The sequence below is a fragment of the Thermobia domestica genome, chromosome 7, assembly GCF_964235325.1.
Source record: "Thermobia domestica chromosome 7, izTheDome1.hap1.1, whole genome shotgun sequence".
Lineage (NCBI taxonomy): Eukaryota > Metazoa > Arthropoda > Insecta > Zygentoma > Lepismatidae > Thermobia > Thermobia domestica.
The window spans coordinates 58,678,658-58,704,043 of NC_137460.1; the positions used below are offsets into that span (position 1 = coordinate 58,678,658).

General features: G+C 34.7%; 2 protein-coding genes across 6 annotated transcripts in view; both read left to right on the forward strand.

Moving 5' to 3' along the window:
• LOC145690140 (prostaglandin G/H synthase 2-like) overlaps window positions 1-25,386 on the forward strand; it is a 109,508-nt gene that overhangs the window by 56,780 nt on the left and 27,342 nt on the right. For 3 of the 5 annotated variants that reach the window (XM_081764738.1, XM_081764740.1, XM_081764741.1), the window contains one exon: window positions 7,334-7,492. The exons of the other annotated variants lie outside the window; for them this stretch is intronic. In XM_081764738.1, the coding sequence (XP_081620864.1) occupies window positions 7,334-7,492 (159 nt within the window). The remainder of the gene's footprint in view (window positions 1-7,333; window positions 7,493-25,386) is intronic. 5 annotated transcript variants of the gene reach the window in all.
• Window positions 17,476-21,195, forward strand: LOC145690141 (uncharacterized). The gene has a single exon (XM_081764742.1). It carries the CDS (start codon window positions 17,599-17,601, stop codon window positions 19,246-19,248), a length of 1,650 nt encoding a protein of 549 aa, XP_081620868.1. The 5' UTR covers window positions 17,476-17,598; the 3' UTR covers window positions 19,249-21,195.

Here is a 25,386-nt window from a genome sequence, read left to right on the forward strand (position 1 = left end):
CTACAATACACACAGTGCAGAAGGTGTATTTTATGTTTACAAGTAGATGGTTACTAGTATGAAACTATGACAAGTGCTATTGAAACTCGTATCATTATTAAAACCCTCCTGTTTCTACTACCCTAGCTTACGCGCGTACTTGCCGTCGCTGACGTACTTGCTCCCTTCGAGCGCACCCCCACGCTATTGTGCGGCTTCACCAGCTTCACCTTGCCCTGACTCGCTGAGATAGCATTTGTGCTTTTTAGTAGCACCGGTTGGTGTATGTTTCTTGCAATATAGTTTTTATGCCATATATCCGGACGCCATAGGTTATTCCAAGTTGTAACAGTTTACACGCCTGTTTTCAAGGTACTTTATTTGTAACTCAACCTAAACTAACCTAATATAATATTATCTAATATAATCTAAGGACACGTGTTACTTTTTTATTTTCGTTTGAACCGGCAATTCAGCACAAATGTCCAAAGTAACATCACAAATTACTAACGTAAATTTCACAATTATGTGGATCTCTTAATTCTCAGACATTTGTATAGCTGCGCGTTATGAGTTAGCACGTTAACTTCAGATACTTGTCTTCACTTCACATACCGTTACTAGCTACCATATGGGTGTCGGACATAAGCTCACCGGCAGTCTTATATTACAGGGGCGTGAAAAGCTCACCGATAGCAAACATAAGCTCCCTTGAGGGACTTCTAATAAAATTCACCGAATATTGAAATTTGGAGTTTGGCTACTTCCTAAGCAGAAAATGGAGCTACTATTTTATATTACTTATCAGGTATAAAAAATAATAAGGACGTTGCGGAGTTGTATTGCATTAAATGTGGGCAGGGTTGGCAAGGTAATTTACTTGTTACGTATTTTACGTAAATTACGCGTAATTTACTAGTAATATACGTCATGTAGAAAAACAGTTTTTTACGCAGACGTAGAAAACTATATTTCTTTCATTAAAACTAAGATCATTTTGAAAAGTCGGTTATATTGTAAGCTTAGTTTTCTTACTTAAATATTAAAACATTATTATCTTCTAAACATTATATTTAAAAGTAATGATTTCATGTCAAATCATAGTAATAAAAGATAATTTTGAATAGCCCCTCGCCGGCCCATTAATACTTTGCACCTATTAGCGCACACCCAAGCACAACCACCCAACATATAAACACACACATTAAAAATATGTGTTGGGTCGGATGTTTGAAAGTATCAAGTAACCTTTTGATTATAACAATTCATTGTAATACCTTTGCAGCTTTTAATATAAAACTCGAAACATTTCAGTATATTTTGAAACTTCTATTAGAAAAGAAAAAGAGATTGACTGTTAGGCTCATTTCACTTTCATATTACACACTAACACACACACACACATAACTGATACGAAAAATACTGATCAGAATATTGAAATAATGAAATTTTAGAATAAACTGATTTGTTTTTCTTCCACGTCTCAACGATACTATATATACCACTTCACTTAGCACTGGGACATATTGAATTTTCGATGTAAAAGTTATTAGATTCTCATTTTAAACACACACAACTGAAAAAATATAAAAGCACCCAACAGAACATTGTACTAAATTTTTCGGAATGAATTACTTTATTTTGCTCTTTTCTTCCAATTCCAACAACACTAAATATATTACTTCCTTTAGCACTTGACTATTATTTGAACATTTAATGTAGACATTTTTCATGCTTATAATAAGTCGACAAAACTGAAGAAAATACTCAACAGAATATTGAACTACTTGTTTCTTCGTTTTTGTGTGTGTGTGTGTGTGTGTGTGTGTGGAAAGAAACCATTTGTCTTTCTTCCTAGTTCGAATACTGAATATATTTCACTTGGTTCCAATAAAACTGCTTATATCATTTCATTTAAAACTTATCCATAATTTTAATTCTAAGAAAAAGTTACATGCCATTTCCATTATAGTTTAGTACGATTCGAACACAATACTCTTAATCACACTAATATTCATAACTTGAGTGGTCTTGTAATTTGAGGGTGTAGTATATTTGAAGTAGTTTCTTCGAACGTTCGAAGCTGAGCCGGTTTCTTGTGACGTTATGGACAAAGGACCAATTTGAGAAAAAGTCTTTCAATTTGCGCAGAAGATGCATGGATGTTCAGTAACTTCATTGCAAATTCCGACAACTCCTTATGTTGCCGAGTAGCGAAAGACCAGAATGTGCGTGGTGTTGTAATTTCCTTCTTCATAAGTTCTTCAAAATTTCCACATTTCCCCGATATTGCTGGTAGCTAGTTATTCCTGAAGGGTCGAGGTTTTCCAACAGAAACTCCTCTACTTGTTCGTGGTTCTTTTCTCAGACATTGCAGATAGTCGTCACAAATGGAGACCATGAAGGCTTACCATTGTTGTTATATTGCACAATAGTTTCTTCCATGGCTTCTCTGGCATAAAACTTCTCGATTACAGAGGGTTTAAAACATGAAACATGATGAAATGGGTTTTGAACAGTCACGCATGCAAACCGTATTATACAATGCTACTTTACAAAGCCAATACAAAATTCCCACTTTATGCTTACGGATTAAGTTTTGCAAAATCCAGCTAGATTCCATACAATTTTAGGAAGAATTATTTAAAGCTCAGTGCGTAGAACGTTTTCTTTTAATTTGTAGACTTGTTTCTAATTTTTTACGTACCTTTTTTTACGCGTAATTACCCAACCCTGAATGTGGGCAGACCTTGAGGAACTTGCAATATATGCCCTGGATATTAAAATCGCCTTGATTACAATTACAAATAGGCCTAATAATACTAGAAAGTAGAGCTACTAATGTCGTATACCAGTTATCAGATATCAGATGTTGCATGTTTAATGTGTGAAGCATGGGTGGCAGTACGCCTAATTTTGGCCCTGGAAATTTTGGAACCAAATTTTTCTTATAGGACGGACAATTCATCACTGCATTAAAGTAATTTCATGATTAGGAATAAATACTTACCTATCAGAATTTGCTTACTAACAAAATTGGTAATTCTGCTTTGACTTTTTTTTTTTTTTTTTTTTTTTACGAAATCATCATACTCAGATGTAGGGTTAAGCCTTGCTTCTTAGTACTGCCGTCGTGCTTGCAGACCAACGCTCAAACAAACCTCTTTCTTATTTATTAACACTAAGCTTTTCTTGGTTCATAAGTTGTTGTTTTGTTCTCACTTGTCAGTAAACAAGAAAGAGATTCATTTGATGAATATTGGTCTGCAAGTATGATGACAGCCTTAAGACTTGAACTCTGCAACATTCTTAATATTTTATGCTGATATCTGATAACTCATATTTGACATTAGTCATATTGTCCATATTTTATTGAGGAACTAAGCTTACTAGTAGTCAAAGCCAAGACTTAAATATCCGGAGCATTTTCTTTTAAAGTTCCTCAAAATTCCTCAGAGCCTGCCTACGTTTAACACATTAAATCCTGCAACATTCTTATTATTTTATTCTGATATCTTACAACTGATATATAGCATTATTAGCTCTATTTTCTACTGAATTAGGCCTACTACTAGTTAAAGTCTAGATGTTAATACCTCTTCATACCCATCATACGTTTTTTAAAGTAAAATGAAATATATCTCAGATACTTTCAGTCATAGTGAAAAAGATAACAAGAAGATACTCTTTCACCAAAATTTTGTTTACCGATATTTCTGTGCTGCAAAATTTTTTTCACCGAAAGTTTCAGTACAGGGGAGGGGGAGGGGGCTCTCTTCAGGAAAAGAAAGTAGTATACTTTTGTTTGTAAAAATCTGTTTTCAATTTATATTTTAATATTCAAATCTACTTCATATTAATGTTCAAAGTCTAGTTTTTCATTTTTATCATATTTTCCGTTTGTGATTTTTCCGTTGTTTATTTATTTTATTCAGATTTATTTTCCTTTCTAATTAAATTAGTTAACCTATAAATGTAATTAGTTATTGTATTCTAATTAGTCATTATTGTATTCTTTATTGCACTAATTATCTTATAATACAATTATATTATTAGCAGTGAGCTTATGTCCGCGACCCATACCTTATAGGGGAATCCATACATAACAGGTTCGACTTTCATTGATGTATTTTTACGTACCTACGTATCTCGCTGATAAGAAAACAGCATATTTCGATTAGTAACACAATAGTCTGTTTAAATATTATTACAAATTTCATCTCTAAATTTTACAAAATTGTGGATCCATACAGTAAATGTGGATCGGCGATTCTAATTAAAATTTGTTTTTACATTTTTTTTAAAAAATCTACATACATCAAGTTATTACTTACGGTCGTTACTGCATGACTTACTGGTAAAAGCACGATAGCAGCAATCAATAGTTTTTATTGTAAGACTTACAAATATGCTAGCAAATTTAATGTAAGGATAGGAGCAATTCTAGTTTGTGGTATACAAAGTTAACTGATCCGTTTTCTTCGTTGGTTTATTATTTTTCTTTTCACACTTATTGCTGCAATATTTAATATACAAGGGCATATTGAACCCAAATAAAGTAAAATTGTAAATATTTAAAATGCCAGTAGGTTTGTTAAATGAACGAATGGAGCAGTGCATGCCATAAAATATAATTGACCTCAAGAGAGGTCTTGCAGTGAGTTCGAATCTTATAATCACCTTAAACGTGAAGCAAATTTAATCTACTGTGTCCATTTCTACTAGCTGGTGACTAAAAACTAAATTTCTTCAATTCACGTGCAGTAGAAAATAAGTAAGTCAATTAATAAAATAATATAATGAATTAGTCAAATATGCTACTTTAATCGGTCCATTGCAGTAATGACAAATTTTTATTGGTACAAATATCATTCTTTCTTGCTTTAGGAACAATTGAAATATAAGCACAGTTTATATCCATATAACCACATAAATATTCAAATTATTTATATAATCCCCTGTAAGCAATCCTGCAACAAAGCACTATAAAATATCAAAAAGAAAATACTTCGACAATTGAGAACGAATACAAAATTCATCATCGTTGAACAACTGAAAAGTATTTTGCCTGTCTCTCATTATTTTTTCTGAGAATCCGATCTTTATCGAAAAAGTAAAACAGGAAAAACTGTTTTCCATGCGGTTTAAAGTTTTCAGAAATTTACCAGCACTAGTTTCATTACTGGAGAGCTTTAAATTTGTAGACATGTAGTCTTTGTTCAAAAACTTTGCCAGCCACCTTGTATTGAAAGGTATTATGAAAACCACTCAGGAAAGTGTACTTCTTTGGCTCAAATTAAAGATCTCAATTGATCAGAGAAAATCTTCATATATTTAATTTAATTCTGAGTGGATAAGAGTGCAGGATTTTTCGGAGAGGTGGTTGGACAAGTTTTTTTTTTTTTTAAATAGCAAGACTACCTAATATATAATCATTAAGTTGTTGCAGAGAATCACACACTTTTTTATTGAAATATTTGTCCGTTATTTTTTAAATCTCTGATGTTTCGATTCTTCATATCATACTGAGCAAAATGATCATGATTGGTACGACCTCCAGAGAGCCCTCCTAAAGCATATCGAGTGTGGATAAAAAACAAAAAAATCTAAACAAATTACGGTAAAACAACATTGTTTCAAAATATCAGTTATATATTTTTGTTATATTGATATTTTGAAACAGTGTTAGAGAATATAATCTTTTTGTTTTATCGTAATCTGTTCAGATTTTTTTTTTCAACGGCAGTAACTACACGCCTCACGTTGTGCATCGATGACTTCCTCTCGCGTACCCGTGTATAAAGTGTCTTCGTAAACGTTTGTATTTGTTTGAATTAAATAATGCATTTGAGAAATAGCGCATAGTAAACCAGAGGGTTGTGAGTTCAATACTCTATTAGGTGGAAAGTATTTTTAATATTGTTTGGTATTTAGAGTTTATCGTAGTGTTATAACTGACTTGCATTACACACGAGTTAACGTTATAAAGTTTAATAAAAATACTTTCAAGAATTATAAGGAACATTAATTATGTATTATTCAATTATTTATTTGTTAGATCAATCAATATAAGCTATTCCAAATTGTATTGCGCTAGCTTAACTATATTTTCTCTTCAAAAAATAAGTAGATGAACTAAAAAATAAAAATTACGAGAAAACAAAGATTATATTTTTTAACATTTTCTCAAAATATCAGATATCTAAGATTATGTGCTTCTCTAACCTGTTTTCCCTTCATATTAACAAAATAATAAGCAAAAACATAGGTATCATTGAAAATCTACACCCGATTAGAAGCCTTTCCGAAGATTGTGCCCATCATGACTTGTTCAGTATGATGTAAAAAATCGAAATATTGCACATTTAAAAATAATAACGAAAACTACTTTCCCGGAGAAAAATTCCGGGTTTTAAGATCTTTAACTATTAAAAGTGAAAAGCAGGTAATTTTATATAAGATCTTAAGGCAATAGCAAAACACTTTTTGAGTAAACAACAAGAAATATGCAGACACTTCTTCTCAGCATTCCCCTTTCAAGAAAGTATTTCGTGAATGCTTTGTGGACCTATCTTTATAATGTGTTTTCAAACAAGCACATTTAGGTCTATAAAGTCAATTTGCATCGAATCTGTAATTAGTAAAGACATACTTTTCTAGCAGCAGGTTTCGCAGAAACCATGTTTAAAAACAAGGAACGGCAGTCTTGTGGTTTAAACTTTTTTTTTTTTTTTTGTTTCAACCGGTTTTCGTTTAAATAATTTCTTTATTTAGATTGCATATCGATAGAAGTAAAGTTGTTTGGTCTTAACCGAGTTACGGAAGTAAACCTTTTCCCGAAAGTAGACATCGATGGAAAGGAACATGCTCAACGGATTCATAAAATAAGAAATGCACTTGAAATACACGTTATCGCAAAAAGTTCTTTGTTGAATTCAGTGTACTCTCTACACTACAATAATCATGTGTAATTTTTAAGATTAAAATGTTATTATGTAGACATCATCCCACAAAATTAAAAAGTCTTACTGATAAGCTACAGATCTGTCGATAAATTTTCCCAACATTTAACAGTACATTTAAACAAACTTTAGGCTTAATGTTCTTACGTATCAGCAAGGTTATGTGAAAACTTTTGTGACTCCACCGACAATCGAAGCTACGACCACTTGATTGCAGGGCAAAACTTAATTACAATTAACGCGGTTTAAACGAGTCAACCATGATTCGCAATATCTATCAGCAACAAAGCCAATTTACCTTTCTACTCATATTTCCGAAATCTTTAGACTGAGTTTTTTTATTTTATAATCTTACTTTCAACAACATTCTGTACGATACTTTACTATTCCAGATTGTTGGGCGTTGGTTCGGTATGTAGAAGATGGAATTCTTCATATTCATCACATAGATGAAGAAAACGAATGTCTACAATCATTTATACCCGGCGAATTAAAATCTGTTAGATGGAAAGATGGAAGAAGATACACTGCAACAATATTATTGGTTGGAAGTAAGTAAATTAAACAGCTTTTCACAAGATCATGTCAAATGTTACTTAATAACGTTGGAATCACAATAGATCATCTCCAAAATACAGAAGGTTGTTCGCTTTATATCCGACCATTTTTGACGGATATTCATAAGAGATACCGCGCCGACACCACCAATCATGTTCTTCTGGATTCTTAGTATTGTGCACTACTACCCGACAATCGTAGTTTCTGTTGCAGCAAGCTCTTTTGCAGGACAGACATGGAAATTCTGTCCCACTTCTCCCTGCGGGCTTTCCATAGAAAATCTAGGATGCGCGGGCGGTGATGTTGAAGATGTGGTTTCAACAGTTCAAATGCACAAAAATCCATTGGACTGGCATCTGTGCTTTTCACAGGAATGTCTTCAAACTGAGTGGCATGGATTCCTAATTCCTCTGCCATTTCGTGATGAAAACGTAATGATGTTCTAGCGGTATTACTCGAAGCCTTGTTCATATGGATCACCACCTGGTTCGCGTTCATTCTATACAATTGTGACAGTCTCCGATAGATTCTTGAAGTATATGTACCTTCAACTTTTAATCCACCTTGCATATCATCAACTTACCCTTATATCCAAATCCCGTAACAATCATAAAGCAACGAGGAAAACTTTGCCTGCACTCACGAACAAAGTTGCTGCACCCCTTGCCGTCAATGTCACGGCATGTGATCGCTCGAGTGTGACCACAAGCAGTGATACGGACATATGATTCACTCTTGTGACAAGTCTTCCATTCCTAGCAGGTATTTTTCATAGTTTCCTCAGTTCGTCTTACGTTCGGCTATATGACACGGTAGAAGGTAGTGTATACGGGCCTTCCACACACACTTCAAACTAAGGCGCTTGTGAATTGTTTTGTTCACAGTTGGCGCGAGGTGAAATTTGTGGCTCATATCATGTTGATTTGGGGGATGTTTTTCGGCACGCCAATCGACGGATTCCCCTTAGCACTATGGATGTCACTTTGCTTGCACCTCTTCTTCTGGTGTGCCCCCGCCAAGTGAACTTTGTGGTGGACAAACACCGTGTGCGTGGGTTTTCTCGGGGTTCTCCCGTTTCCTCCCACTTTCTTCATTCCACCATTTCATTCATTACTCATCATCACCGTCTCCTTTAGCCTAACCGGCATAACCGTGGGACGTAAAACTCACAGATTTCATTTCATTTTCTCTTCTTCTGGTGGTTTTCGTGGGTGAATGTTCGCAAGGGAGAGCCTGTTTTATGTAATGGGACAAAATAGCTTTCGCAGCAGCTATCTCGGGTATTAACCCATTCTTCCGACACTGTTTCACAATGCATACGTACGGAACTTTAGCATGGAAAAGCGCCATTACGTAATCCTACCAATACCGGTTAATTTTTGTCGTCAGTTGATAACACTCCTACCAGGTAAGACAACACTACTTCCGCCAGCAGACCCATATTTCCAGCACGATGCCAGGTGGCAGCACGGAATCGAAAGTGATCGGATATAAAGTGAACAACCTTCTGTACCTGCATTGCAAATATCACCTTTGTATCTATTAGCCTTTATCATTTGAGTATTTTGACTGGACTCTTCCTCGCGTTTACATACAAGTGAGATCTTTTTTTTTTTTTTTTTTTTTTTTAATGATTTGCCATTAACATTTTCACTAGGGACTTGCGAAAACGCTTTTGGATGTTCTTGGCAGCTGTGCTATTTTTTGAATGGCAGGATGTACTTTTGAGAAGTTCGTGTCACATACTGGAATGTGATTTTATACAGAGACATATTTCCTAACGACTTTTCTTTTGCATGAGCGTACCGGTATCTAGAATTCATTCATGAATATGTTAATACATTAGCTCTGTTCACGATTTAGTCGTGTATGAATTTCCATCTATAAGCCTGTGAACAAAGAGGATATGGAAATGATTGCCCACTTAATTCCGTGTAAAAATTTTATTGCATAATATAGCATTCAAAATCTTTTAATCTTATTTTAAAAATATTTATTCTCCCTTTAGACACATGCTCCTCCCTCTAAAAACATTTTCTGTGTAAATCAAAGCCGTAGCCAAAGGATGGCCAGGTCAGGCTAAGCCCAGTCTAAGGAATCAGAGCCCGACCTGTTAATTTCAATTTGTAGAACCACACATTATCAACAATTTATGTAGAGTATTACACAGATGAACTGATGCAAGTGACTGCGAACTCAGTCGGCATTTCCTACAGCCTGTATTGGCAATCATAGTCCGCAAGTCACATGAGGTGTACGTGCTGGTTCGGGTTGTACGAGCAACCACTGATAAGAGACCATAAGGTTTTAGTATGATGGGAATTGAGCCGCGAACATGCAACATGGATTTGTGATGACTGGAAATGTGTAATATGGTCAGATGAATCATCGTTTACCTTATTTATAACAAGAGATCTGTTTATGTGTGGTGGACGTCCATAAAAGAGTATGATCCGGATTATCTCCGCGCAACCGTGGAACATACAGCGGCTTTGTGATGCTGTGGGCAACAATATCCTATATTCAGTGGGTCTTGTACTGACGCTTACCAGGTACACTCATGTCCAAAATGATTGTCGCATATTTATAACTGTGTTCTTGTAAGAATATCATTTGATAATGATTGTGCAGGGTACTTTTAATACTGATACTATATGTATAATCGGGAAATGTATATTTGTGGTAAATTTCATAGGAAAAGAATGACAGATACGAAAATTAGAATGAGTAAAACAAAATGTTGCTAAATTCACAAGAAAGTTTTGTTTTCGTTTTATTGTTCTTATTTACTGCTCTTTTGACATAAAATTTGCCACATACATGTATTTGCCGATTATACACATATTAATATTATCAGAAATACCGGGCGAATTCGTAATCAAATTATATTCCTACAACAACATATTTATAGACACGCGACAATAATTTTTTACATGCGTGTACGTTACTGACGGTGATTACGTCGCCATTTTAGGGGACCACGTGCATCCTTTGGTCCAGATATTGCTTCCTGGCAGTGATATATTTATATGATCCTGGCAATACAGTGGTCTGCATCTTCTATATCAAAATATTGAACAAGAGTTTCGGCATTTAGTATTCTGAATAACTTGCTTACCAGTTGAATATACGTGTTCTAATTTTTCCTGATAATCTACGCTTATGGATCTTCGAACAACAAAATTTCTGATTTTTATTGCAGCCCCCATCCGAGAAATAACTAGCAAAAAATCGTAGTTTAGGAGAAAACTTGGCTTTCGATTTCGAATATTTTGCTTACCGGTTGAATATCAGTGTTGTAATTTTCTTACTTGTTTTACCCCTATGGATGTTCAAACAGAAAAAATTGCGATTTTTTATCATCATCCCGATCTGCGGTACATGAAGTCAAAAGTCCTAAGTTCGGAAAAAACAACATGACTTTTAATTTTGAATTTAAGAGAGGAGACCAGAATGACATAACCCAAAGTGGCATCTCTTTTAAAAAATCACCAGTGTGTTGTTGATCAATGACAATCACATGTTTTTTATTTACTTATCAAAAAGGAACCTTTATTTACTTGTTTGCATAAAGAAATCATTGGAAAATGTATACAGGGTGAGTTTTTAAAACTCACGGATTTTATTTGCGTCTAGAATTTCTAACTGAAGTCCGATTTTCATGTGATTTGTGGCAAATGATCAAATAAGGATAGGAGATGTATGGCACTATGTTTACTGGTTTAAACTCACTCGGAGTAATATCGACCACGCCTCAAGAAAAACAGCAAATTTTCGCCAGTGTATATTACAATTGGAATGAGGTTTTGGATTTTTAAAGCAAAATTGCCGAATCCAAATTAAGTGTTAGTGGTAACTCCCAGAAATTACATGTTGAATAGCTATAGCCGGTTTCTTGCGACAAACGACGAAGAGTTTTCTTAGGCTACCTTAGGAGTCAATAACTGATATCTTCCGCAACATCTGCCTGCGGGGTCCGATGCTTCCTGTCTCACTCAGAAGCGATCCTGTTTATACCAATTTATTCACTAGTGACCATATTATGTTGCTGTCTGGAGCAGAACGTGAGGCAAATTTGTTTCTGAATGCCCTTTGCATAGCAACAACAGATTTCGTTCTCCAAAGCTTCTACGGATAAACTCATGTTGCACCAAAGAGCACACTATTCTCACTGTGTTTCGATCATACTCACACAGTAGCACAGAACTGTAGAGCACAATTCCCAATACAATGGCCCGGTTTCCTGTTTCTTATTGACCTTAGCGAGGTTGCCATCTAACGAAGAAACCTCAAATCTCCACAACGCACCGCACTTCATTCCAATTGTAAGGTACATTGGCGAATATTTGCTGTTTTTCTTGAGGGTTGGCCGATATTATCCCGGATGAATTTAAACCAATAAACATAGTTCCACAAATCTCCCATCCTTCCTATATCATTCACTACAAACTGCGTAAAAAATAGGACTTTAGTTAGAAATTCTAGACCCAAATGAAATCCGTGAATTTTGTAAAAAAAAAAAAAAAAAAAAAAAAAAAAAAAAAAAAAAAAAAAAAAAAAACCACCCTGTATAATATCATCAAAAAATAAAGAAAAACAGTTTGCAACTGGGTGCACTTCTTTGCTGCAACCAGGGCACAGGTCAGACATGTGATCTAAAAGGAATGAAAAAAATAGGTAAGTGAAGGAAAATAATGTACCTCTCGACCTCACCTCAATTCTGATTTTAATATTTAGCTGAAAGGTATAAAATTAAATGCGCAACTTGAACAACCCATAACCACACAATTTTGCTTGCAAAAGATTTGTTTCCTTTCAAGTCAGAATTAATTTGAAGAAAGTTGGAGGTTTGGACGATAGCCACTATTGTGAAACATTTCAAAAAGAAAGAAAAAAAATCATCTGAACCTCTGTTTAGGCTTTGGGCTGGTTGCCATAACCAAAAACGCGTTCTGAGAAATTTGAGGTTAAAGTTTTTTGTGTCATTTTTTTTCAATCACCAGTCAGAATCCATTCCTGCACCAAACAATGTGCCAATGTGTCTACTTCTTGAAGAGTCCCCCCTTGGAAAGTCAGCCGTGATCTTGTGGCAGCAATTCTGTACTCTTTTGACACGTGCAAAGATTTTTTTTTTGGGGGGGGGGCTTTTTGGATTCTGACGGAATCTCTTTCAGTACAGTCCAAATCGCACTATTGCATAACTTAGACTCAAAATTCATTCAGAATTGACGTAAGTGTAGTGTGCCCTTCATTGAAAATACATACAGCTACATTAGTAGCAATTTCCACTATTAAAGTGCTTCCTATATTTGTTTTGGGGGCCACTTTCCATACCAATTGATTAAACCTTTAATTAGCATTTTGAGAGTGCATCAGGACACCTCTTCAAAAGTTCAAGCTTAGTAAGGTCTTCATAAACAGGTTTAATGGCCTGTGATACTTGGAGAGGAAATCCTGCTTTAAATTGATAAGGTTCTTTGTTACTCTTAGATGTTGACAACTGCACCAACTTCCAGGCCCTATTGGGTAGAGATTGTGTTGAGGATAGTTAGCTGGGGAGGGCCATGTTGCCCAAATTGCATTTCTCATTTTATCCATTGAGTTATTGTTTTTCCTCACAGCCTTACTATATTAACTACTAAGTTTACCAATTTCTGCACTAGTCAATTTTCCTTTTCCACCTAGACTTTTATTTATTTATTTATTTATCTTTTAGCTCTTTCAATCTCCTCCCAACTCTCTTCCCCACATGGCCAACACACTCTTTCTTTTTGACTGGAAAATCTTCTCCATATGGTTTGTCCTCCACCACAACTTTATGGGTTTTACTATCCCTATCTCGTATGTAATAAAAATACTTTACGCGCAACAACGCAGCACACGCGCGCGCCTGGGGAAACGGAAACAGCTCTAGCGGCGGCGGTTTTCTAATTTTTACATCGGATTTTCAACAAACAACTAAAAAAATCGATTTTTTGAAGGTATTATACTGGTCTCCTCCCTTAAAAATAAATTAAAAGGATATCAGGCTTCAAAAATGAAACATAAGCTCTTTAGAACCAAGTAAAGCACGAGTCTTAATATTAGAACTGATGTTCCTTCACAGTGAAATACTGGTGTGAAAATTAAAACCATGCTTACTTGGAACTAATTTTAGGGTTGTTAATGTACAAGATGGGAAAATATGTGCAGAACATAAAATGTAGTGTTTTTTGTATAGAATACACTGATTGTTGTTTCAGATCTCTAAAGTCAAGTAGTTTGTGAAATATTGTTTAAAAGAACACAAATGTCAAACAACGCAAAAAATTACACACACAACATATTAAAATCTAATCTCCCAGATTCAAATAATAATAATAACATAAAGAGTGATTCTGAACCCAGGAAGTATGCAACTTTCAATGTGGAAAAAGTTAGGTAAATTAAAAATGTTAATGCAACCCCATTTCGTGACTTGACCCACAATGAAAATTGTGCTTATCACTTCTTTGGTGGGAGGGAGTTGACACTAGTAGGTTAAGAAACACATTGTACTTTTAGAAACATTTGCGTAATTAAAATGTTTCTTTACTTTTTGTATAAATTGAGTCTGATGTAATCTCCCAAGGGTCACTCTGATCACACCGAATTCTTACTTCAAATTCGTACACATGTAGGTCAGCCACAAAGAGAGTATCACCAAAAAATTACCTGCCATTATGAAGTGCAAGGCGTTTGAATAAAAAGGCAAAATTTTGACGCCGTCTCTTATACAGTTCTTGTCAAAGTGCCAGAACTGTTAAATATCTCTAAGCGACAGAAGTTGCTGAGTATCAAATAAACTATCGGACGGACTAGTCGATCAAAAGGTGTGGGGCCCTGTTTGAGTCCCATGGGATCCAACTTCAACTTTTGAAATTAGATCCCCTCCTTTTATTGCAGATTTTATATTTACTGAAAAAACTAAATCAGAATATTTTCTGTTTAGAACTGTAGGATGTAAGTTCTGGACCGTAAAGGACCGGAAAATAGATTAATGGTCAGAAGTGTGAAAAGGCTACGGAGGAATCTGCAGTAAAATATTTAATGTTTCAGTTTCAAAAATGCAAGATTGAATTCCGTATATTTAAATTGATCCCCCCTCCCCCGCCTGGTAGTTTAGTGCTTTTTTTTAAACAACTTCTGGCTCTTTCAGTTTTTTACACACATTCTTAGTAAAATCTTTAGCCATTCCGAACCTTTTACATTTCTCACTATTAATGTACTTTCCGGCCCTGGAGAGACCAGGACACATCGTATAATTTTGAGCAGAACATTCTCATTTATTTATTTATTTTTTTAATTTTTATTTATTTATTTATTTATTTATTTTTTTGTAAATATAAAATTGCAATAAAAATGGGGGTTTCAATTTCAAGAATGAAAGTTGGGGCCCAAATAGGACCCTACATTTTATAGGCAAGCCCACCCAATAGCTCTGTTGATATTCTGAAACTTCTGTCACCTTTAAGTTAAAAAAAAAAAAAAAAAAAAAAAAAACTCATTCTAACCGAGATATTTAGCAGTTTTGGAACTTCGCCAAACTCTGTATAAGAGATCGCATCCATCAAAATTTTAGCCTTCTATTCAAAGGCCTTGCACTTCATAATGGCAGCTATTTTTGAATGGCACTTTCTTTGTGGCTGACCTACACGTGAACGAAATTTGAAGTAGGTTTTCGGGGTGATCTGAGTGATCCTTCCCTTGTCAGATATCTAACTCGATTTATTGAATTCAAGGTAAGATATTTTAGGTTTTGCAAAATGTCTATAAACATATATGAATTCATAATAAGACAATAAATTATTTTCTAGGCAAATGCGACGTTTCAAAGGCTATGGAAACATTCTCTACTCTGCCAGAAAATGAAATACCACTTGAACCTGAAACAGACGGAAAGGGATCTTCAGATACTGCTCTTAGGAAAATTCAAGGAAGCCTTCTAACGGATGGTCAACCTGAAATGAACCACAGTGAAATCTCCTCAGAACTGGTTATGACAGAAGATGAGGTACCACCTGAACCTGAAACAAACCAAGAGGGATCTTCAGAAACCACTCCAAGGAAAATACAAGAAAACCTGCTACCAGGCGTTGAATCTGAAATGAACCATAGTGGAATCTCTTCAGAACTGGTTTTCGTGACGGGAAAACAGTTACCACTTGAACTTCAAACAAACGGAGAGGGATCTTCAGAAACCATTCCAACGAAAATACAAGAAATCTTATTACCAGGTGTTAAATCTGAAATGAGCCCCCGTGGTATCTCTTCAGAACTGGTTTTCATAACAGAGAATGAGGAACCACTTGAACCTGAAACAAACGGAGAGGGATGTCCAGAAACCATTCCAAGTAAAATTCAAGAAAACTTACTATCAGGTATTAAATCTGAAATGAGCCACAGTGGAATCTCTTCAGAATTGGTTATGACAGAAAATGACGTACCGCTTGAACCTAAAACAGACGGAAAAGGATCTTCAGTAACCGATCTTAGGAAGATACAAGGAAGCCTTCTACAAGATGCTCTATCTGAAATGAACCATAATGGAATATCTTCAGAACTGGTTTTCATAACAGAAAATGTGGAACCACTTAAACCTGAAACAAGCGAAGAGAGATCTCCAGAAGTCATTTCAAAGAAAATACAAGAAAACTTTAAATCTGAAATTAACCACAGTAGAATGTCTTCAGAACTGTTTATGACAGAAGATGAGGTACCACTCGAACCTAAAACAGACGGAAAGGCATATTCAGAAACCGCTCTTAGGAAGATACAAGGAAGCCTTCTACCAGATGCTCAATCTGAAATTAACCACAATGGAATCTCTTCAGAACTGGTTTTCATAACAGAAAACGAGGAACCACTTGAACCTGAAACAAACGAAGAGGGATCTTCAGAAAGCATTTCAAGGAAAATACAAAGAAGTCTAGTAACAGATGTTAAATCTGAAATGAACCACAACGAAATCCTTTCAGTTCCCGTTTCCATGACAGAAGAAAAGTTACTGCTTCAATCGGAAACAAACGAAGAAGGATCTTTAGAAACAGTTCGAAGGAAGATAAAAAGAAGCGTACTACCAGATATTGAATCTGAAACGAACCACAAAGATATGTATTCAAAACTTACTTTGTGTAAACAAGCAGGAAAAGCAACAAAAAATAACGAAAACAAAAAACACAATTTACGTCTCGTAGAATATTCAGATAGTTCTTCTGAAGAAAGTGAAGTAACCATCTGTAAAAGTGAAGAAAGCAACGCTTTAACGAATATTAGCAGTTTTGAAGACGATGCTATATCAGGTGCAAGTGATATTGATGATCCGGATTATGACCCTGGTGAAGAAAGTGTTTCGTGTAACAGTGAATCAACAGATGTTGCAATATCAGATAGGACAATAATTCCCTGGAGTGAGATAACTTTTCAGAGCTCTGTTAAGGAACGTATTGAATTGGGCAATTCTAATAACGTAACAAATAGAACAGGTGAAGCTATTAGTAACAGTGATATAGTAGAATGTTCTAGTTGCTCCGATTCCAATCATTCTGAAATTTTTGAATTACGAAAGACGGCACTTAAATATATTTTGAAAGAAGATCGACAGCGTGTACACGTAGCTGAATCTAATAATGCGGCAGGTAAAAGAATATATGACAGAAAAGCTTCTTGTTTGTATTGTTCGAAAATGTTTTCAAAACTAAGCAAACACTTATTTAGGAAACATTATAATGAAAGGGAAGTAATTGACGTTTTGTCTTTAAAGAAGGGTTCCCAAGAAAGAAGAACAGCTTTGATAAAACTAAGAAATGCTGGCAACTTTCAACACAATCAAAATTCAATAGAGAAAGAAGCTGGTGTTATTATTCCCACCAAACGATCTCAGAGGTCAGGCTCTCCCAGTCAGTATGTTGCATGTGAAAATTGTCTTGGCTTTTTCAAAAGATCCCATATGTGGAAACATTCAAAAAATTGTTTGGATAAAAACGGAAGTAGAAAAAAATATTCTAAAAGAACTGCCTTGGGAGATCTCTTGGTTGGCTGTCCACGAAAAATTGACCTGAAGGAGAAAGTTCTTTCACGAATGAAGTGTGACAGTATTTCCCTTGCTGTGAAGAATGATGATCTTATTCTCACATATGGAGCTAAGTTATGCCAGAAACATGCCAGTGACACTCATCTCTATACATATATAAGCCAGAAATTAAGGGAATTGGGCAGGCTACTTTTAGAAATGAGAAAAATTAGTCAGGACGTTAATAGTTTTAAAGATTGCATAAAAGTAGAGAACTTCTCCAAAATTGTGCAGGCTGTGAAAACCGTTTGTGGATACAGTAATACTGACGAGTGTTACAAGATACCTTCACTAGCTTTGAAACTTGGCCATGCACTTAAAAGCTGTGCGATGATACTGAAAGGAGAAGCACTGAAAATGAGGAACATGGAATTAAGGAAAGAAGCAGAGGACTTTTTCGAGCTATGTAACTTGGAATGGACAAATGAAGTTTCATCTCATGCACTTAGAACCATTGCTAGGCAAAAGTGGAATAAACCAGAATTATTACCATTAGCAGAAGATCTAAAGAAACTGAAAACACACTTATCTAAGAAGATAGCAGAAGCAGCAGAACGACTAAAACATCTACCTGACAAAAAGTCATGGGAAGATCTTTGTCAGGCTACACTGGCAGCAGTTATTCTCTTCAACAGAAGAAGAAGCGGTGAAGCGCAGAGAATAGAAGTTAAGACATACAAAGAGAAAAATGGCTGTACAACTAACAGTGAAGTGGTTGCATTTTTGTCAAGTTTTGAGAAACAGTTACTTCACTCTCTGACGCTTGTTTACACAAGAGGAAAGAAAGGGAGAAAAGTTCCAATATTACTGACCTCAGAAATGAAGGAGGCAATCGACTTACTGGTGCAAATGAGGGAAAAGGTTGGAGTGTGTTCTAGTAATAAATACATTTTTGCGAAAGTTCAATATAATTCAGAAGAATGCTACCGAGGATGGGATGTTCTTCATCGGTATGCAAAGGAATGTGGAGCTGCACATCCAGAATTTATTACGTCCACAAAGCTTCGTAAACATATTGCCACGATAGCACAAATTTTAAACTTAAAGAAGTGTGAAATGCAAAATATTGCATCATTTCTCGGACATGATCTTGACGTCCATAAAGAATTCTATAGACTTCCAGATAGCACTCTAACAGTTGCTAAAACAAGCAAATTATTTATGGCTGCTGATAAAGGCAATCTGAATAATTACTATGGGAAAACACTGGACGACATTGACAATCTTTCCATAGAAGAGGATAGTGGCAATGATAGTAATGCAGAAGATTCAATGGAATGTGATAAAGAAGAGTCTGAATCACGAACTACTTATCCTGTTTCTGAAAATGGTACAGATAATATACTTTGTGATAATGGATTTGACCACAAAGAAGATGAAGACCTGAATGAGAAAGAGAAGGTACAAAGGAAGAAGAAACGTGGTAAAAATAGTAGGGCTCATAACACTTTGCATCAGAAAGACCCATGGTCTGAAGAAGAAAAGGATGCTGTTAAGGAACATATGTCTAAATTTTTTCTGCTGAAAAAGATCCCTGGAAAAGCTGATTGTGTAAAATGTATATCTTTAGCAGGTGGCATTCTTGATAAAAGGTCTTGGAAACATGTTAAGTATTTTGTTTACAATGAACTAAAGAAAGCAAAGAATTCTATTACCTAAAACAGACGGTGGTATATTGATATTCAGGTTTCAGGTAACATATGCAGGGCAGTTAATTTAAAAATACATTGGTGTACTCCCTTAAGGTGAGAAGTAAATTCCTTAACTTTGGAATCAGCACAATACGTTATGTGTACCCTGTATAAAATGAAAATGACCTCAGCAATATATATATATATATATATATATATATATATATATATATATATATATATATATATATATATGAATAATCGGTGTAATTTTGTATTGATTTCCCTGAGTAGCTATTTCTTTTTCAAATTATGTAACTAGCGAAAGAATAACAGATGAATATTTCTATTGAACTGCAATGTAATCGAAATGGCCTAACAAGAGTTTCTGTGCTTTCAATTACTATTATAAATCGTGGCATGTATGTGACGTTAAAATGTATTTTTCACGAAAATGTGGGAAGAATTGTTTAGAAACTGAAGTTGGATTTCTAATCTTAGAGATCTAGTTTTAACTTCTTTTAAACCGTTGTTAATGTTGTATCAAAGGAAAATGCTTTATTTTATATGTGTATTTTTGTTTGATCTAGTTTAGACAGATTGTACGTAAAAGAAATTCTACGATTTTTTGTAGCTTTTTGCCTGTTCTGTGTATATTTTGTGCAACATTTTTATTCTTTATGATATTTCGTATTTCTTAATCTATTATACAGGATAGAAGCTTTTTTATACCTAACGTCAGTTTTGTGCTTTAGTTATTTGATGTAGAGTTTCGACTAATATTACTTTCAGAAGTGAGAATACAAACTATGTATTCAAATATGTATTCTGTTATAGACGAGCTAAATTTAAACATAATAAAAGTTTGCGACTGCGCTCTAGATTGAACCCTTGTTTCCGGCTTATCATGTTGGTGTATTAATTACTATACTTGTCTGCGTAAGGATTACGTAGCAATGGCGTTACCTTTAGGATAATATCGGATAGGCTCGGAGGTTTGAATATTGATGAAATCACTGATGATCAATAATTGATACATTGTTAGCAACAGGTCGCTCACCTCCCTTCACGCTTTACTGCCAATAATTTCTGAACTGGTTAATCAATCCAAAGTGGTCAACACGTCTTGAAGTTATTGAGAAAAGAAATTGTCGAGATGTAAGATATATTTGGTAGATACAATATACAACGATAAAATTCACGATTAGATGCAATGAGTTAGAAATATTGAAATGCTTAGTTTCTCGAAAGCAATATTCAAGAGAAATAAATGACTAAATAAAAAAAAGTGAAAAAGATTAATAAAGTGCACATTCACATCTTTATTCCTACTTAAAATATGGTTTTAGCAGAAATAAAACAATAATGTCTGAAGGCATACATAAATCCAGGCAAAATAGGTAGACATGAACCCAGAGAAGTTTGCATCTTTGTTGGATTGTCTAGTAGTTAGCCCACCAACACGGTACCCGGCGAGAAGGTGTCCCGTCTAATTTCCAACCTAATCTCGAACACTTTTACTCTGAATATCAGTATCAGATAATAGTTTCATGTCTTTTTTTTTTCTTAAATGCATTACTCCTGGCAGGTTTTCTTCAATACATAATATGTGTTTGAATTGATGATACGTTGCAAAAGTAAATTTCTACCATACGAAAAAGATCTGTTCTTAGAAGCAATAGTTTTACTGTATGAATATGTAATAAAAGGTATGGATAAATATTAAGGAAATTATAATGCATTTGCGGTAATAGCAGATAAAAAATAAAAAAGATAATCATATATTTTCTTCTTTGAATTTTTCTTATATAGGTTAAATACTGATATGACTTTTCATGATGCGAACTGTCTGTTCAGATACTAAAATAGTAGTCTTTCGAAATGTAGTAAAATCTTTCTTTTATACTAAACTATTTTTATGAAATACAAAATATACATTTTATTAGTTTTCGTTTCTCCAATAAAATCTAATCTTATGGAAATATGTATTTTATTTCTTCAAGTTCTTGTCAATACATTTAAGTTACTTATTGAATGAAGAGATACAAGATAACGATTCTACTAGCTCCAGCTCAGTTCAATGTGCGATCATTGATTTCTTTTTTATTTTGAGACTTTGTGAATTGACGATAGGAGCAAACTACGATTGGTTATTATTATTATTATTATTATTATTATTATTATTATTATTACAGTAGAACCTCGCTTAGTCCGATCATGCTATCATCAGGCATTGTGTACGTTTCACTCCAACAATCCTTCATGTCTGTACATACTTGTCGGTGACTCATTTCCTGTGCTGTAAGTCTGTTGTTGAATATCCTCTGCTATCTTTGCATGTTTTTGTATTGTTTTAAGATAATACAGTTTTAGTGTGTGTACTGAAGTGTACTGTACGGTATTAACATTTTTATAGTATGATTATTTCATAATAATACTGAGACAATATTTCCAATTAAACCACCGTCTTTGTATCGTGCTTGTAAGTAAATAGAAGTGTTCCTCTAACAATCCAACCTACTTTGCGTTCCGACTGGGCTTCCGATCTCATTTGGGCCGGACTAGCGGGTTTCTACTGTATTACAAATCCAAATGACCGTTTATTTATTTCCTTTGCAACAAGAAGGGATTATCACTATGTCTGGAATAAATTGGATGTGGAATAGTTACGTAGTACGTAGAAGTAATAGGCAAGGAGTTGTGGTGTGAAGGTTATGATGGGAATACTCCTAATTGTGTTGATGTGGATCCATTTCGCAACCCTCTTTATAATTCAATTCGTAATATAGTAGTTTTGCCTGTGTTGATGCAATTTTCCGTATATCTTTCCACCTAATTCCTTATGATAGTTTACATTATTATTATTATTATTATTATTATTGAAACTTCCATGAATAGTTCGAAATAATTTCAAATACGTTTTCCAGTTTTGAGATTTGATATTTCGGTGTCTTAGAGTCAAAACCTCCTAAGTTAAGGTTTTATCGAAAATGACTTTTTGGGTAATTTCGCTGGAATGTAAAAACCGTATTCTACATATTACAGCTGGTATAAAATAAATATTAAAACATCGTGTTGCTCCTTACAAAAAAATATGTGGATCGGTTTTGCACAAGACTAAGTGTGAAGGTCATACATAAGTTTCTTGCTCATACTGTAAAGTTTGCGTTTTTGTATATAACGGTTTTCACTCTAAACCATCTATATGTATGCGATTCGAGGGTGAATCTTGCTATTTACAGATTTTATTTCACTTACTTGTATTTGTGGTACTTGAATATATGTTGTAGTTCCGAGGTTTTGGCTCTCCACTAGAGCCTTGTTCACAGAGAATAAAAGCTGGAGGAAAGATAATAAAAACACCAGGAAAATAAAAGAAACGTAATTCACTAGGGTAGAGCAGTGCGAACTGTACCTTGCCGATAGTTGTCAGTCATACGTCATATGATGGTGGAGCAAACTGTAAAAAGACTTTTTTGGGGGGCGGAGAACGTCGCCAGCTCACATTAATGCTTTTATTTTTGTTCTAAAATCTCCAAACCTTTGAAAAAAGAAATATTAAACAATTCAAGAGCAATTACACCGACTGTAATGGAAATTCAGGCGTCTACAAGATTAAGTGCAATTGCCTTGATAGTAAAGACAAAATGAATGCTGAAAGTAGAGGTCAAGGAACATCACAGAGATGCTAAAGCTGAACATCTAACTTGAATCCATTCGAAACGTTAATAATAATAATGTTGATTCAAAAATTTTATTTCGAGCAATAAGGACTAGTATATTTTAAAAAAAACTTTACATAGATAAGGGGTGGTTAAAGAAACTATAATAGAGGACAATTACTAGAAAGTACATACAGCATTGGCACAAAAATAAAAACATTAAAGCGAGCTTGCAACCTTCCTTAACAGAGCAAAGAACACAGATTTAGCCCATCATTTCACAATATGATGCACCAACATTTGAATTGTACTTGAAGGTGTACTTCGCACAGCCCTACCACAATGAGTCAGTTCCTTTTTATTATGTTTATATTTTTATTATTCGAAACGTTAATACATTAATACAGAAATCGCAAATACAAGTAAGTAAAATGATTGTTAAAGTTCCTAAGCGTCTCGGCATATTTATAGGTTTTGAGATGATAAATCCGAAGCTGAAAAAAAAAAAAAAAAAAAAAAAAGTAACCCAATGTTTCTACATGAACCCGTACTGTAATTCCTCCTCGTATTCGTTTCAGAATTCCATTCGCAGTTACTAGTTCATGTTTGTATATTTTGATGTTTCATTGCTACGAAGGTTTACACTAAAAATGTCAAAATATACCATTAAAATAATATGAGGTTACACAACAAAGAAAATATACAGTATTATTACGTACCCCCTATATCCAGTTTTATAAAAGATAGTGGGTTGAAATATGATGTATATATATATAGTTCAATTTAAAATCCCTAAACTCTGAACTGAAATTATTCGGTTATAGACAAAGGAAGTAGCGATGCATAACATTTTCTACGTTCTTTTCTTTTCCAAGAAATAAATTTTAGTTTAATTTAAACTACAAATGCCTTACAGTACTTTTTCAAAGTTGTTCAAAGTAACTTCCATTAACCTCAAGGCACAACTGACCTGGCGACATAAGTTGGTCTATGTATAGCTGGAGTGCCATTAATGGTTTCGATTCTGACTTACTGCAAATATTGAAGAAACAAACTGATTTTGCTGTATGTGGTATTCTTATGATAGTTGCACTGATAAAAACCTGACAGCCTCAAATCATGTAGGTGAGTGGTGCACAAATCTTTTGATACCAGTCGTTCTCTGAAAAATTCGCGGAACGTCTTCATGCTTGTGTTGAATTTATGGGTCTTCGCCTCGTCCCGTTGCAACCAGGAATAGCATTCGAAACATAGCAACGATGTGAGTTATAATATCAGGGTGCATATCATATCTGAATTTATAGTTTTGTTGAGAAAAAATGGCTTCACAATAGGCCACCTAGAAACGACTGATTGTCTCCTGCTTCCAGCACTGTCTGCAATAGCACTTGCTTGAGATAACGTTACACTGGATCATATATTCTTGTTTCTTCTGAGTAAGGGAATAACAAGGAACTGCTGCTAAAATATATAGAGGAAAAGTTCATAGATTTGGGTCAATGTTCCGTTAAGGGGGTCCAGTGTCTTTGACACCACTTCTTTCTATTGATTTTCGTTTGATTACATAATATAATGTTATATTAAGTTCTATTAGGTTAGGTTAGGTCAGGTAAGGTTAGGTTAGCTTAAGGGGATCCAGTGTAGTTTTGGACCCCCTTAACGGAACATGGACCTAGATTTGTTGCAAAATGCACTTCTACAAAAGCAACTAAGTTCTTGAGTGAGATAATGGATTCGCTTTCCTTGGTCCTTGACTTCTTGCAAACTAGTCTTCCGCTGTCGCTTGATGATTATCTGTGATACCAAGACATTTCCGTAGATCCCTAACAAATAACGCAAAGAGCAATAGTCATAAGTATTTTCGTGTTTACCAAGTATAATATTTTAAACTCAGAGTTTGGCTGCTTGTGAATCGCACTGTATATAGCCTATATGCCCTTCTTAGTAGTAAGGCGAACTCAAACGTTACGATCAATCTGAACGTTAGACTAAAGATATTCTGACATTCAGTTCTGCTGTCTATGGGCCTTATGCAGAGTCGTTCTGACGCGTGATTAGTGCCATACTAAAGAGTTCGACTAACATGTTTCCTGCCGTAGTCAGGCCTTTAGTATGACGCTAATGATGCGCCAAAACGACTCTACCTTATATGTTTAGTCTCTTGAAGTCATGCATCTTCCCTTTGAAACTAGTTTCAAAATAAATGGACGATTATCATCGCCATTCATAGTACATTTTCAGAAAACAAGCTTTTGTTGAGTTCGTAAAGGGAATTATAAAAATATGTTTATGCTTAGAAGTGAGTTTTAATTTTTTTAATTTTTAAATTTTATTTCATTCTATGAAAGTTGGAAATTTTGTTGTGGGACAGTGTCAGGCAACTGACAAGCTCTGTGTTATGCGTGAAGTGTATTCTTTTAGTTTCGTATACGTTAGTAGATACAGTAAGTTCACCTAGTAAATCGGAACATGGAATACGTAAGTTGTCTTACAGTCAAAAGAAG